We start from the raw sequence: 14,863 nt of genomic DNA on the forward strand, positions 1-14,863 counted from the left end.
ACGTTCTGGATCCGGACGAGAGCCCTGTGGCTCGAACAGTCGGCCTCTGTTCTTCTTCTGCGGTCCCCATTTGAGAAGCGAGCAAATTTGTTTTGCTTTTCTTTGAGGGCCTGTCTTCCGCCAGCTGTACTTGCAGTGGCACAAGAGAGCTGATTCATTGCGACCTAAGCAGTGTCCAGCATTTGATTAAGCAACGTGGGATGCTGAAATAGGCAGGCCACAGCAAACGGCCAGAGGAGGCCCTTTTACAAAATAATGAATGGTGCCAGGTTCCACGGCCGTCTCTTCCACTGCCTGTGCTGGAGCGATGATGCCCTGGGGGCCAGTGCGGCACCCTTGCCCTGTCCTTGGAGGCTCAGTATCATTCCGGAGCATTGACAGAAGGGGTGGTGTGATGTACCCGTAACATCTCTGAATCCTACCCTGGCTTGTGGTGTGATTTCATACAGAATCTGTGAAGCCTTCCATAGGCTTGAGGGGCTGTATGAGTCCTTGTCTATGAAAACATCAGTAGAGCTGTATGTTAGTGTATATACTGTATGACGCCTACTGTGGGTAGCTGGGCAATTTCATTGTTTGTTTGATGGAATCCTTTGTAACTTTTGACCTGTACTACCAGAGGACAGCATTAGCACTCCAATCCATGCGACAATGGTGAGTGCTTGCAATGGGTTAATTTTAATTACAGTACATTACAGGCATTTAGCAGACGCTCTTATCCAGAGCAACGTACAACAAGTGCATTAGTTCAAGGTGCGGAGGTGCAAAAGAAACATACTAGAGTTAGGTAAAGATCGTAGTGCCAGAAGTGACCACATAGATCAGGACTCCAACCCTGTAGAGTAACCTGTTCAGCAAACAAACAATCCTGCCAAGTACAAACTAGCACTGAAATCACATTTGCCTAATCAGAATCAGACAAAAACAATCCTGCCAAATAAAAACGAATGTGACTGTATTAGCCATTTTATGATCCATTTTAAAAGAATGCAGGAGAAGATACAATACGTGCTTTATGAATCCATGAAGAGGATCTTGCTTGTTAGATGTGGATTAGATTTTTTACATGGGATTCACCACTATTTTCCTCATTTCCCCCCACACTGTTTTGAGGCCGTGACCACATTCCTGTCTTAGGCAAAAAAAAGGCTTCTCTAATCTCTGAGGTAATATAAGATGCCCAAAGGGTTGTTTTGATCCATGGAAAGGTATTCGCATTGCATTAAAATGACAGTTTATACCCTTATGCCACTTTTGTGTCTTGTGCGTTTATAAGAGCAGTTGAGTGGTAAACGGTTGAGTTTGTGTGTGCATATAACAGTTACGAATGAGATAAATTTTGTTCTCATGGTTTCATTCAGTCTTGGAGAGCTGTCTTCAAGAGTCACGCAAAGTGGAAAAATAAGTGTGCTTTGTTCAGGTCTGTTTTAAATGCAACTGTATGTGCCTAGCATGGGGACGTCTGCCCTCCCTGTCACATTGATTTAATTAAGACAAATACCCTAAGCTCCTTCTACCTCACTTTGAATGCATTCCAGCAGCGTCCACAGTTCCTCTGTGAGACTTTTTCTAGAGTTTTCTCCTGACGATGACTACTCATGAATCACGGCTTTTCTTTGAAATCTTAAAACGGATCAAGGAATGTAATGCGAGTTGCACATGTGCCAGAAGTTTGGTACTGAGGAAAATCCTGACCCGAGTCGTGGTACAGTTAACTTGACATGGTCATGCATCTCAGATAAAGGCATAGTACTTCCTTTATGCAGGGGTAGCTTGGGTTGTGAGCTCTTGTCTGTGCCTGGAAGGTAGACTCCAGAAGGATGTGTAGATTTTTAAAGGCTGATCATTAACCACACTCATTGCTGGGGAAACGCTAGGCTAGAATGAAGCTGAAATCGATACGGGCAGGTCTCCTATTATGCCTACTGCATATAACCTAGTGTGCGCTATGAAGATGTCTTGAGGCATGAGGCTTTGCCTAGTGTATTAGTTGTAGCCAAGCTGAAAAGCCCAAAATTTAAACCCCTTAAATCCACCACTAAGTACTCCAAGTAAAAAAAAAATCCTTATTTATTGAAGGGCTAAGAAGCCCAAGTTCCATTATTCCTTTGGAGCCAATTCAATTCAAGCCACCCATCAAATGATTAGATGGCTCATTGAGATCATTGTTAACCAATAGCCCCCATAGCTCCCCGCCTCCTAAATTTGGAATCACCAGTTGTGCCTGTTGAGGGAAGAAAAGAGTATGTTATGAAGCAGCACAGCTCTGAAGGAGGAAGCACACTCCTGTTATTCCAGACTGTCTTTGGTTGCTGAATCCTCCTCTTCCTCTAATCCCTCAGCCTTCAGACCTGCACAGGGCTGGGCTCCAGCTGTTCCATTATGTCTTAAAGTTTGGGTTCTCTTCCTTTCTGTGCTCCAGAAGCCACCCCACCCCGCCCTGTATGCTGGGTTGCAGCAGCTCCATTGCACGGTGTCCTGGCACTTTTGACTGTCCTACCCACTCGCGCCCATCACGGAGGGAAGACTTTCACTCTTCCGCTCTTGGTTGCATCTGTTTTTCCGTGTTTCCCGCCAAGGGGGCTGACAGATTTGTTAAGGCAAAAGAAGGAACTGAGAGACGAGACAGCTCATCCATACAGCTGGTGGGGAGTGGGAGAGGTCACAACCTTGCTTCCTCTCCCACAGTAAGCCCAGGATACTAGCCCTGTGTATGCCATTGGCTGGTGTGCTCAATGAAAACGTTTGCCAATAGGACCTGGTCAGCACTAATTCAAATAGAATCCACATAGCTTTATATACAGTATACATATTCTTGAGGAGATTTTAAAAAATACACAAAGGGCTAGTGGAATATAGGTTAACTCACTGCCTCTTAGGCGCAAACACTAAGCACCCCAGTTAGCAAAAGTTAGACTCTCAACATCTACAGGGTGGAGTAACCTTTTTACATAAACAGATTAGGTTAACCCCAATATAGCTCTGGCTTTGTCCAGACATAGCCTAGCTACATCCTGGTCGGCTATAAAACTTTCACTTTTCAACCAAATATAGCCAGGTTTTCATCAGAACGTTTAAATGGCATTTCCTCAACTCCTCACCAACATTACACCAAAAAATGTTCACTAGGACCTAAAGTGTATTCTGCATGGGGGAATTTAACAGTTTGAAGTAGGGCCAAAGGAACTCCTTTGAATGACATCAACCACCCCACTTTTAATATGAAGGATGGCAGAATAAGTAGCACAACACATCTATGTGCAAGTTGAAAGAACTGATGCGTCTCTTTCAGAAACGGGGTGTGGGTGAATGGGGTCACAGACTTTTACAGTGTCATCAAAGGTTGGCACACTGCTCTCATGTCCGGACAGGACATAGTCAGACGCACCTCAAGCATGTCTACCTAGAGCTCCGAGTTTTGTTTTAATATTTGTGCAATAAATTGATTCTTTGAACAGAATTCCCACTGTGAAATCTGATTTCTGGAAAAAGGACATTACTTGTTTTGTGGTAAAGGCTGAAATTGGGACATTATTCTTCTGTGAATATCCAGCATTGTTTTAAGCTCAATAAGTTTTGTACAGTTTGGTTTGTGTTGAGTCAGGATCTAAAAAGACACATATGCAGACAGCAAAGACTCCAAAGAGTTAGTATGGTGCCAGACCCCATTCTGCATCACTACAAAGAAAATTAAAGTTAAAAATAGGAAGAAACTCCAGGCAAAAATTTGATGAAAAATATGTATGGCTTACAGCTTGGATTTTCAGAAGGATTTGCAGCCTGTAAGTAAGTGACTGAAACATTGAAATTAGCTGATTCTTTAACAAAATATGTAATAAGTAGAAACAAAATTACAAAATTGGATAAATCATCTGATTTCACAGCTCAAGCAGAGCTCAGACACAGCCAAGACAGAGCTCAGACACAGCTCAGGCGCAGCTCAAACACAGCTCAGGCACAGCTCAGACACAGCTGAGACACAGCTCAGACACAGCTCAAGCACAGCTCAGGCACAGCTCAGACACAGCTTAAGCACAGCTCAGACACAGCTCAAGCACAGCTCAGGCACAGCTCAGACACAGCTTAAGCACAGCTGAGACACACCTCAGACACTCAAGGAGTCCTCAAGGAATCCTTCAATTGTTTTCTTTTTCTGATGCTTTCCTTTTCTCTCATGACTGTGTAACCTGTGTGACAGCCTTTGGCCAATTGTCAACATGAGTGTCAATATTCTTTAATCTTCAGACTCTGCTGCTGGATGCAGAAACGGTGCTGTACTGCAAAAGATGTATGATGTAACACTACCTGAGCCTATGTTTTTAATGCACGTGTCAGGAATTTATGGTCTGTGGAGGAGTTCTTCAATAGGATGCGAGTGTGTTACTGAAAATGAACATTTCACACTGTCATTGAGTGGTCATTGACAGAGTGCTGACCTTGGTGTAGAGCTCCTGATGAATGAGACCTATTGTCTCAATGTACTGTCCGTGCACTAAGGTCCTTATATGGTGTTGGCTATCAGCCCCCCGACACACACACACACCTGCGGGTGCTCCTACTCCATGGTGAGTTGTGTTAATGTTGTACCCCTACAGAGAATGACCCTTACTGAGCCTGGTGCTGTTCCTCCACAGGCGGCTGGGTTTATCGTCCGAAGAGGTCAAAGACAAATAGTGCCTCCCCCCTGCCCCATCCCTACCCTATCCCCCCACACCAACATCCAGCAATCCACCCTCCTGTTTTCTTCATTAGCAGGCCTCTTTGCTGTCTTAATTCAAATGCATTGCTTGAAGGAAACAATCAAGGGACCTGCATGCCTAGCCTTGCTGCTGCTAATATGTATCCCAGATGCGCAAAATATATGTTTTTTCTCTCGTTTTTGTGCCTCCACTTGAGCTCTTGACACAGAGAGATCTGTGGGAGGCTGCTGGGAATATTTCAGACTGGAAACAGGGCAGGTTAAGCAAGTACTGAAAGTTTGATTGTGGAAAAAAGCCCCGGACGTCTCTGCTGATGGACTTTGGCTCTGATGCAGGAAACCAGACGGGGGACTAGACACGCTAAATGGTAGCTGTGATAATGTGCAGTTGGGGAGCACACAGTTTGGCCGAACAATGACTTAAATGACAAAACTCTTGAGCCTTATGTCAGAGAGGAGTGCACATAGGATCTATGCGTGATTCATTCTGATTTCATGCAGATATTTGCTTCATTAAGTTTTATAATCTGTCATGTACAAATACATCAAGAATAGGCACATGTACATACTGTACACGCATATATAATTATATAATATTATGAAATTCAACTGGGAGTGGTTTTCTGAAGATTTTTCTGAATTTCCAATATTTGCCAATGAATGCTGTTTGAAATTGAAAATGCCTAGCCCCAGTTGTATGTTAACGTGAAATTTTTAACCCAAATCTCTGCATCTTGTATCATCAAGTTAAGTTGCTGTAGTTTTGAAAATAACCTGATCCAGAGCTGTGTGCCCAGCTCCTTTAAAACCAACCTGCATTTTTCCATGTAGAGTGTAATTTGCAGTCTACCTGTGTGTGTGCGCGCGTGTGTGTACATGTGCACTCGCGTGTGCGTGCGTATGTGTGTATTACAAATCCTGATCACACCCTGCCCTTGGGCTGTGACATTTGAAAGAGAAATGTGCTGCCCTCGTAGATTTATTTAAAGTCGTAATAGTTATTAAGAGGCATGTTCAGTGGAAAAGCTGTGCAGAATCAGTGTGCATCTGGGTCGACTGACGGAGTAGACCTCCCCGGTAGAGACGCAGATCCCTGTGATGGGAGGAGGGGGATTAGTCTCACCAGGACTCACTATCATTGTGGAAATATGGAATCTTGAGGACCTTCTGCCAGTAACCTCAGTCCAGGCAGATATTAAGCTGAAACTGCCTATTGTCTAGTTGTCTTAGTAAAACATTTTTTCAGTAAGAATGATCGCAGAAGATTTGCAATGATGTGCTCTCTGAAATGCTGCACATTAGATATTAATCGATCATAATGGTTCCTTGTACTCTTGACACACTGCAGTCTAAGAGGTGCAGATTTCTCTTACTGCATTAACTGAAGTGTAGTTCATTAAAAACTACTGTGTGAGGTCAGTTGTGGCCTGAGATAAGACTGGTAGTCTGACACTGACACAGACACACACACCCAGTGTACAAACATACACACAATGACATGCATGCTAATGAATGTATGGTGTCACAGAGTACAGAGTAGTGCACACATACATACACAGAAAACACTTATCACCTTGTCCATGGTTCACAGGTGTGCTTAACTGCTATTAGGTAAATGGAATCAAGAGGGAGTCGGTGTCCATCTGAGACATGATGGACATTCGTGGAAGCAGACATAAGTGATGGACAGTGTCCACCCACTGTGGTTTCCCAACCTTCATCCGTAGTGGAAAACTCATAATCACTTCAAGGACATGTTTGGAAAAATTCTATTTGTCTGCGCAAAGATTCGGCCACAATACCAAGATGCATTCAGCGTGGTCATTTTAATTTTATGTGAAGTGGGAACTTGTGTGTTATCCCTTGAAGAGAACTCTTTACCACACCGTGTCCTGACCAATCAGGGATTAAGGGCGTGGAACAGAGCTGCTTTTGGGAAAAAGGCATAATGTGTTCAAGGCATTTGGCTCCAGGTTGCTATTTCTGGCTTCTAATGCTTGGCTTGCAATTAGATGCTTTAATTGGCTTTTTGGAATTGGTGATATGGATATCATTTTCTTTCTCAGCAGTCCTGAGAAAATAATATTTGAGAAAATCTCAAATGTCAGGCTTGAGCTGCTTTAGTATTAATGTGTGGAACCTATGGCAGTACTGCTGTGCTGATTACACAGTTGTTGGAGTTAAATGGGCTACATCTGCAATACTTGAAGCACTTTGAAACACTGTGTTGGATCTGTTTTATTCGGGGAGCTCACTCTTGCCTCAGGAGCAGCTCTCAACGGGCATTTTGAGTGGAGCCTTTCCAACACCTGCGCTTGGCTGACTCTGCATGTTTGAGCGTCGTTCCGTGGCTGACGTCCGGGGGAGTTTGTGATTCTACTCCAGCTGTCCCCCCCCCCCCCAACATTCTGTCTCTTCCTCCCTCCTCCCTGCTTCTCTCTCTCCCTCTCTCTCTCTCTCTCTCTCTCTCTCTCTCTCTCTCTCTCTCTCTCTCCCTCTCTCTCTCTCTCTCGCCTCTAATATGCCTAAGCACCCTTACGCACCCCCCAGCTCATTTTACAAGTCTCTCCTCTTGAGTGATGCAGTGGAGCAGGCCTGGTCTTCGGTGCAGAGGCAAGGAAGAGGGTGAGAGAGAAGAAGGGAGAGAGGGTGGAGAGTGGGGAGAGAGAGAGAAGAGAGAGAGCAAAATCGGGAGCCGGCAGGCTTGCTTCAATGTGCGACTGAATGCAGGTTGCCTTTTCTTGGCTGCACGGGAGAATGCTATCCGCTCTTGTGCTTCTCGTGCTTGTCTGCCTCCAAGCGCAAGTACTGGGGAAGCCATGGTCACAGGTCAGGAGAGCCTCTTACTTATTTTTCTCAGCTTCATACTACCTTGTATGACCACAGTATTTATTGCATGGTCAATTGTTTATTTGCTTGTTGTTCAACCTTTGTGAGAAGCAAATTATTTCCTGTGAATAACTATTTGCAGCACCTGCTCACATTAATGTGAGTAGTGTGAGTAATCAGATTTTTTAAAAAATATGATGCTCATAACTTTCTGGAAATTTAATGCGAAGTATTGAAAATTTGGCATGAGTGTGGTTTTGACTACATGAATTGGTTTCCTGGGTCTGGAATGGTTCTCTACTTTTATTGTCCTCAAATGAGTCTAGCTCTCTGATTCTTCTCTCAGCTGCTTTTCTGTCTGTTTGTCATATATCTTCCTTTGCATTTGTACATGCGTTCTCTGGCTTATCACCTTGCCAGCCTCACATTCCAATGTTTTTATGAGGAATCCCCATGTCCTACCAGACTGATATATGTACAGTAAATCCTAGTGTAGACTGACACAAAGTGCTCTGTCCTGTGGCCATTTTAAATGTTGGTTAAGTTGAAATTTAGGGAATTGGATATCTTCTTGATGGGTTTTGATGATCCATGTGCCTGCTTATGAGCACATAGCTGAGTAGGATGATTCCTGTATGGGAAGGGTATCTGTGCTTTGACTATTTACCAAAAGAAATGACCACAGCCATACCTCAAGGTCAACACACCTGCTTAGGACTTCTCAGGACATGAGCAGCCTATGTTGCAGATTTACCATGTATCAACTTACAATGTCACTGGTACATTTTACAATGTCACTGGTACATTTTATCCTCCCATAGACAACCTCCCCAGACATTCCCATGTCACACCCCTGCTCACTGACCTCCACTGGCTGCCTGTTATGGCTCACATAAAATTTAAGACTTTGGTGCTTGCATACCAGGCAGCTAAGGGGTCAGCACCAGGACACATCCAGAGGATCCTCAGACCCTACACACCAGCCAGACCTCTCCGTTCTGCCACCTCTGGACGCTTGGCACCTCCCCCTCTTCGTGTCTCTACTTCCTGTTCGCTTCTGCTGTCTGTCCTGGCCCCTCGCTGGTGGAATGACCTTCCCGTGGTGGTCAGAACAGCAGAGAATCTGACTACCTTCAAGCGCAGACTAAAGACTCATCTCTTCAGGCTGCACCTCTCCCCACCCCTCCCTAGCCTCTAGTTTAGCTCAATGTACCTAGTTAGGCTAATGCGATCACGTTAGTTTTGTATTTGGCAGGATTGTTTTGTCTGATTCTGATTAGGCAAATGTGATTTCAGTGCTAGTTTTGTACTTGGCAGGATTGTTTTTTTGTTTGCTGAACAGGTTACCCTACAGGGTTGGAGTCCTGATCTATGTGGTCATGTCTGGCACTACGATCTTTACTTCACTCTAGTGTGTTTTTCTGCACCTCTGCACCTTGAACTGATGCACTTGTTGTACGTCGCTCTGGATAAGAGCGTCTGCTAAATGCCTGTAATGTAATGTAATAGCTGCTGACCTTATATATATATTTTAAACTACCAAACTTGACCAATGATATGTCACAGAAAATATAACATGTTATATTTATGGATTTTAAAATTAGGATTGAGTAAGATTTACCAGTCATTGTTTTGGTAAATTTCTCTTGAATTTGGAAGCTACAGTATTTTTTATAGCTATTGAAAGGACACCTTTCATACTATTTTAGTTTCAATGTTCTGTGTGTTTACAGCGCAGTAGTACCCTTTGCCCCAGGCAGTGAGAGCAGTGTGGTGTATACATGGGCCTTTTACTGCTGGGCTTAAGGGATTCCACTGGGATTTCCCATCAAACTTACAGCACTCTCCTCACTAAGTTCACATTCTTTCTAACAGTCTGGACAATTATTCTGGCTCAGTTTAAATCTGATATCTAATTAGATATTCTGAGTGATTTCATATTATGGGGTAACACAGTCTGGTGAGACTCTTGCAGATAAACAGCAGATAAGGCCGAAGTCATGCTCGTATGTAAGTGATTGTTCACCTGAAATCTGTGTAAGAAAAACAGATGCGAGCTGTTGAAGCATTCAGTGGTCACTGGGGTTACGTAAGCCAGGAACTCTTAATACAGTACATGCGTCTGAAAACTAAACAAACAAATTGAATTAGGTTAGCAAACATCAATATTCGTAGCACCAAGATGGCTCACTAGAGCAGTCCACATATTCCAAATAAGCTAAATATCCACAGACTATAGTGTACACCTACACTTACAATTTCAGCGTTAATACAGCCAGTATATTTTAAAATCTCAGCCAAATTAATGATAGAGAATGGCTTAAAATGTGCTAAGATATTCAATAAAATCATCACTAGGCTGATTTGGTTCAATACAATGGACCAGTGAGAGTTGTGGATGGGAGTATTGCAGATAAAATCATATAATCTTCTCAAAATAAGTTTTAATCTGTCATATGAGCTATCAGATTGTTACAGTAGCAGGCGATCAGATTGTTCCCATTCCTGGCACTGTACAAGATTTAACTGGGTGAGAAAAAACATAAAATTTCCACCAACTGAAATGTTTTGTGACTGTGTGCTTTTCAGAGTTTATGAGAGTGGCCATTTGTCAGAGCAGTAGAATGTGAAAAAGACAGCGTGGCTGTCTGACCTTCATTAACTGCAGCCCTTATTAAAAGTCTTTCAATGTTACGTTATACCATGTGGGATACACATGCTGGTGTCTTTGTAGCCACATGCGCTACATATGAATCTGTGGGGGAGCAGTTGGTGACCGTGCAGAGGGTCGATATGGGGGCCAGTGAGGATGTGCATTTAATGGTCCACTGCCTTTCAGCCACAATGTTGCTTAAAGTTGAAACTGTCCTTTTTGAATGTCTCATTTGGTACCTTGCTGCAAGAACTAATCAGTGATGAAGCGCGTGATATATAAATTGACGAGACAAAATTAAATAGAGAATAATTTGCTGGTGCAGGGTGGAATTCCTGATATTAAAGAAAGTTTCTGATAAAACGAAAAGGTATTTGCTAGAACAGTATTGTGCCACGACACGCAATTATCATCGGTATCTGTAATACGCACAGAAGCATTTGATTGTCATTGTGCTGGTTCTCATTCACAGTAGCTTCAGGTGCCTTGTTGAATATAGTGGGAAATGGTATATTATTTGTATCTTAGACTCAAGGGCAGATTCCTGTCAGACCCACTCTACAGTGCGCTACACGCTAGCACTGAAAGAGCCAGGAAGTGTACTGGAATGGTTATGAAGGGAATTTGAGGAACATAGTTGAGCTTTTCTATTTTCATGTGCCAAGCCTGGCCACTGCTTCTCTTTGACTTCACAATAACGCAGTGCATACAATGCGGTTTGATGCTGGTGAGACCATTTCCTGTCAACAGGAAAATGTCCAGCCAGTTTGAGCCATTTTGGAGGATGTCAAAGCAAAGTGCGAATGTCCAGTCAGTGTGAGGATATGCAGTCTGTAGCAGTTTCAATGTACGTTGTTTGATTTGGCCAATAATTTCCTTCCTCTCTACCTAAAGTAATGCATTGTGAGCCTTCTTTGTAAATTGTAAATTGTGGTTGAAGTGAGTTTTCCCACTTTGGGATCATGAGAATGCCAATATAAATGTGATCCATTATTGTCATTATTTTGTGGCTGTGGAGTCTGGTTTTTAGATGAATGCATACTGTATTTTGCTAATTAGCTTTGTGTTCTCTGTTTCAGTTTGTCCTGTTGTAATAGGCTAGGCACAAGGTCATGTGTCCTCTCAAGTTCCCTAATAGACAATGGATGTAACCAAATGATGCTGACTATGGATTCACTCACTGCAGCTACACATGAATTGCGAAGGAAGTGGACATGTTTGTCTGAGTTCATCTCTCTTTATGATAGTTTAAGAAGTTCAAATGCATCTGTGACATGTGTGTGTTGCCAGAGAGCCCTCTGATACCTTTTCTATGAAGTGGACAATCATTTATATGTTTATTCTGTATGTTGTACCCAAGTGTTTGGTATCCTCTAGTTTTCAGTAATATCATTTCCAGGCCAAAGCCACTTGACTGTAAAGTCATCTTCATAGTAAATTATTGGCTGGGATGGATCTTGTCATGATGTTCTCAGGTTTGTGGCCCTGCAATGTAAATATGGCATTTCCAGATGAGCGGGTGTCTAACTGTGAGCCAAGTCATAATAAAAAAAATAGAGGTATTCCAGAAGCCCTGAGTGGTGGGGATGGCTGATTCTTATCCCACAGTGCTGGGGTGCTCAGACGTCCCCTGTCAGTACGCCGTAATAAATATGGCCGCTTTCGTTGTGAAGTTGATTTTTATTAGAAAAATAAAACAGAGCCTCACATATTGAAGCTAAATGGGTTGATAAACAGGAAAAATGCAAAACTACAGTTCTGGCTCAGCTACATTGTCATGTGGATTGTTCTGGTTTGGTTGTTCTGTATTGTGGTGTCTTTTGGGTGGGTCAGTTTTCTATAGGAGCTCCTGGTTAAAAGGTCAGGCCCAAGACCACGTGGGTCTCATAACGGTCAGGATGATGAAAGGCAATTACGGTCCCTTTGCCAGAATATACCTGATTTGAAGACCACACCATTATACTGTGCTTTAAGCTTAAATCTGTCTTCACCTGGTAATGTCAACACACCACCTTCTCACTGTATATCCCTGGTAAGGGTACAGGGCTATTTTATATTTTCAGTTTGGTCTTGGATCTGTAGGAAGGTAATGCATTTTCATGCCTTTTCATATAGACTTACAATATGTGTAATGTCATTTATCTGAATGGCCCTCATGTGTGAAAAAGATTAAGTCACATTTTATAAAATGACTTATGATTTGCGACAGTTTTTCCTTGGCCACATGCATGTTAATGTTTATATTACATGTAGAAAAGGCTGCTTCTTGCACCTCTTGCCATTCTGGTTTTCTCTTCTCTACCATTTATAAAATTTCCCATCATCTTGTCAACAAATGTAAGTGCAGCTAAGGGAATCCTGCTGGTAATTTATCCATTTGCCTCCCAATAGGGGGCAGCGTGTGTTCCTTACATCATTGGGGCCCTTACTAGAACACTAGTCTGTCCATGCAGCAAGATATGTCCTATTGCTGCTATTAGATGATATGTGATACATTCCCCTGATTGGAGGAGAATTTGCCAACATTTTGCTTTTGTTGGCAAATCCAGTGACTCTTTAGTTCCTGTCAGAGACTTTTTCTGAAAAGGCTGAGTGTTCAAGCTAGGTTTGGGAATTTAGCTAATTTTAAACTAATTAAAACGGATACTACTGCCTTTCTGTACCTGTGCAGTTCACTGTGAACTGTGTTGCTTGCAAAATCTTGTTGTCTGTTCCAGTTGGTCCAGGCCCCACTCTGCCCTGAGCTGCCCTACCTACTATCAAAGGATTTGAGTACACAAATGCACTTTGGTGTACATGTAATTATGATGCAATGTCTAATGACTATTTGAAACGTGTAAAGGATTGTGCTGAGTAACACTGTTTAACCGTGTTTCATACTCTAACTCAATAAATCAAGGTTGCTTCATCAAGATCTTTTGCGAAAGAGTTGGCAATGGTAAAAACGATTAGGCTGTCTTTCTGAAGGTGTGTTTTTCACTGTGTTTAATCCACACTGTGAAAATGTCTGAACATTACTAGCAGTTAAAATATTGGTTCATGGAAGAATTAACATTTCTGTAGATCAACAAAAGAGATACAAAAGAGTCTTTCCTATCAGGCAAACAAAAGAACTGCACCACCCGCGCTTCCATAATACAAAAGCAGGATTATGGCCCGGCGCATGTAAGGAAATATGAACGAGAGCAATACGAACAGATTAGAAACAAACACTCCTATCAGTGGCTCTGGCCAAACTCTGTTAGCGCTGTCTACCCTTTAGTTGTCTCTTTTTCGTGGAATGGCTTTGAACGCCTCTCCAAGAAGTATGAAATGGACTTACAGTAAGCATCTGTCCTGCAGACTGAGACATCAGCTGAGGTGACACAGGTCCAATTGTGGTCTGTCTCAGAACAAACCCTTCAGGCTGTTCAGTTGGTGAAGTTGACCATACAAGAATGCTGCTGGCTGCCATCCTGCCCTCAATAATCGAACGCAGCGAGGCATGTGGTAATCATTGTCCGTGTGCTGTGGCAGGGCTTTTTAAACTGCCACCAGCCTTACTGGCAGTAATCGCCACAGGAGGGAAATTGATATCCTATAATAAAGCTGTAGCACAGGGATCAGCAACTCACGGTCCTCGAGTTGGCCGGGCCGAGCACTGCTGCTTTTCCACCCACCCTTTGCCTGGGAGTCAGGTGTGAAGACAGTCTGGCCAATCAGTAGCACTAATTACCCAGGAGAAAAGAAGACCAGGGCTGGATTTGGATTTGAGGGCCAGAGTTGATGATCCCTGCTGTAGCAGTTAAGGGCACTCAGACTCAAGCCTTTTTCTGAGATCCAGCTAGGTGTCCGGCTTCCCGTGTAAGTAATTTCAGTGGGGGGGGGCACGTTGCAGGGGGAAAGTGAATGTTACAGTATGCCCTTTTTGTATTAAATAAATTGCTGAAAACTGTGGTATGCAATGAGCAATCACTGGCCACATGAAGCTGAAAGCGGCTGAGTCATAAACCGTGTTTGTGTTATAAACTACCGGGAAATTTGAAATTGTGGATTTAGTTAGAAGCTAATATCATTTTCAGTTATTTATTGAACTGTGGGAAACTCCCTGTACCACCCTGCGAGATGTAACTGCTTCCAGATGAAGGTGGATTTTTTTAGGGCATTTTAAGCCCCATTACAGTCTTGCTGAAAGGGAATGTTGTACGGAGCCAAATAGCATAAAACTAACCAGCAAATTTGAGCTGGTGAGAAAGGAGAAGCAATGTGCTTAATCCCATAAATGCTTTTGAAAAGAATAGTTGCCCTGAGATACCTGTCACTGCCTTTGAGAGGGAGAGCTTTCGGTGTTTCACCACTACTGATATGTGTAATCAGCTGCCTTTAACAGTGTGAGGCTCCTTGTGCGGGTGTGACTGAGGTCAGGAGGTGCAGGTAAAGCCTGCAGACAAAGCCCTGTGTCAGGGTTGGGCAAGCTGTAAAATGTATGTTTGGGGAAGTGTTTTGTAGGTTCTACTGACGAACGATGTACATGATGTCATCTCTTGACAGGTAATGGTTTGAGGAATACAGCAGGCGTATCAGGCCACCCTTCAAAGCAGCCAGTGAAACTGTCAAACAGATATTCCTGCCAATGCAAGCCTGGGAGGGCAGAGGGACATTTGAGAATCCAAAACCTCAGCTTTACTTCAGTCAGTCAGTTC

At 43.1% G+C, this 14,863-nt stretch overlaps 1 protein-coding gene across 4 annotated transcripts in view; it reads left to right on the top strand.

Moving 5' to 3' along the window:
- The window catches only part of LOC118226956 (thrombospondin type-1 domain-containing protein 4-like), a 44,028-nt gene that overhangs the window by 15,061 nt on the left and 14,104 nt on the right, over positions 1-14,863 (top strand). The window contains exon 1 of one of the 4 annotated variants that reach the window (XM_035416970.1): positions 7,370-7,528. The exons of the other annotated variants lie outside the window; for them this stretch is intronic. Within the exon in view, the coding sequence (XP_035272861.1) occupies positions 7,424-7,528 (105 nt within the window). The 5' untranslated portion in view covers positions 7,370-7,423. Of the gene's footprint in view, positions 1-7,369; positions 7,529-14,863 lie in introns of those variants that run through there. 4 annotated transcript variants of the gene reach the window in all.

The sequence above is a fragment of the Anguilla anguilla genome, chromosome 5 (assembly GCF_013347855.1).
Source record: "Anguilla anguilla isolate fAngAng1 chromosome 5, fAngAng1.pri, whole genome shotgun sequence".
Lineage (NCBI taxonomy): Eukaryota > Metazoa > Chordata > Actinopteri > Anguilliformes > Anguillidae > Anguilla > Anguilla anguilla.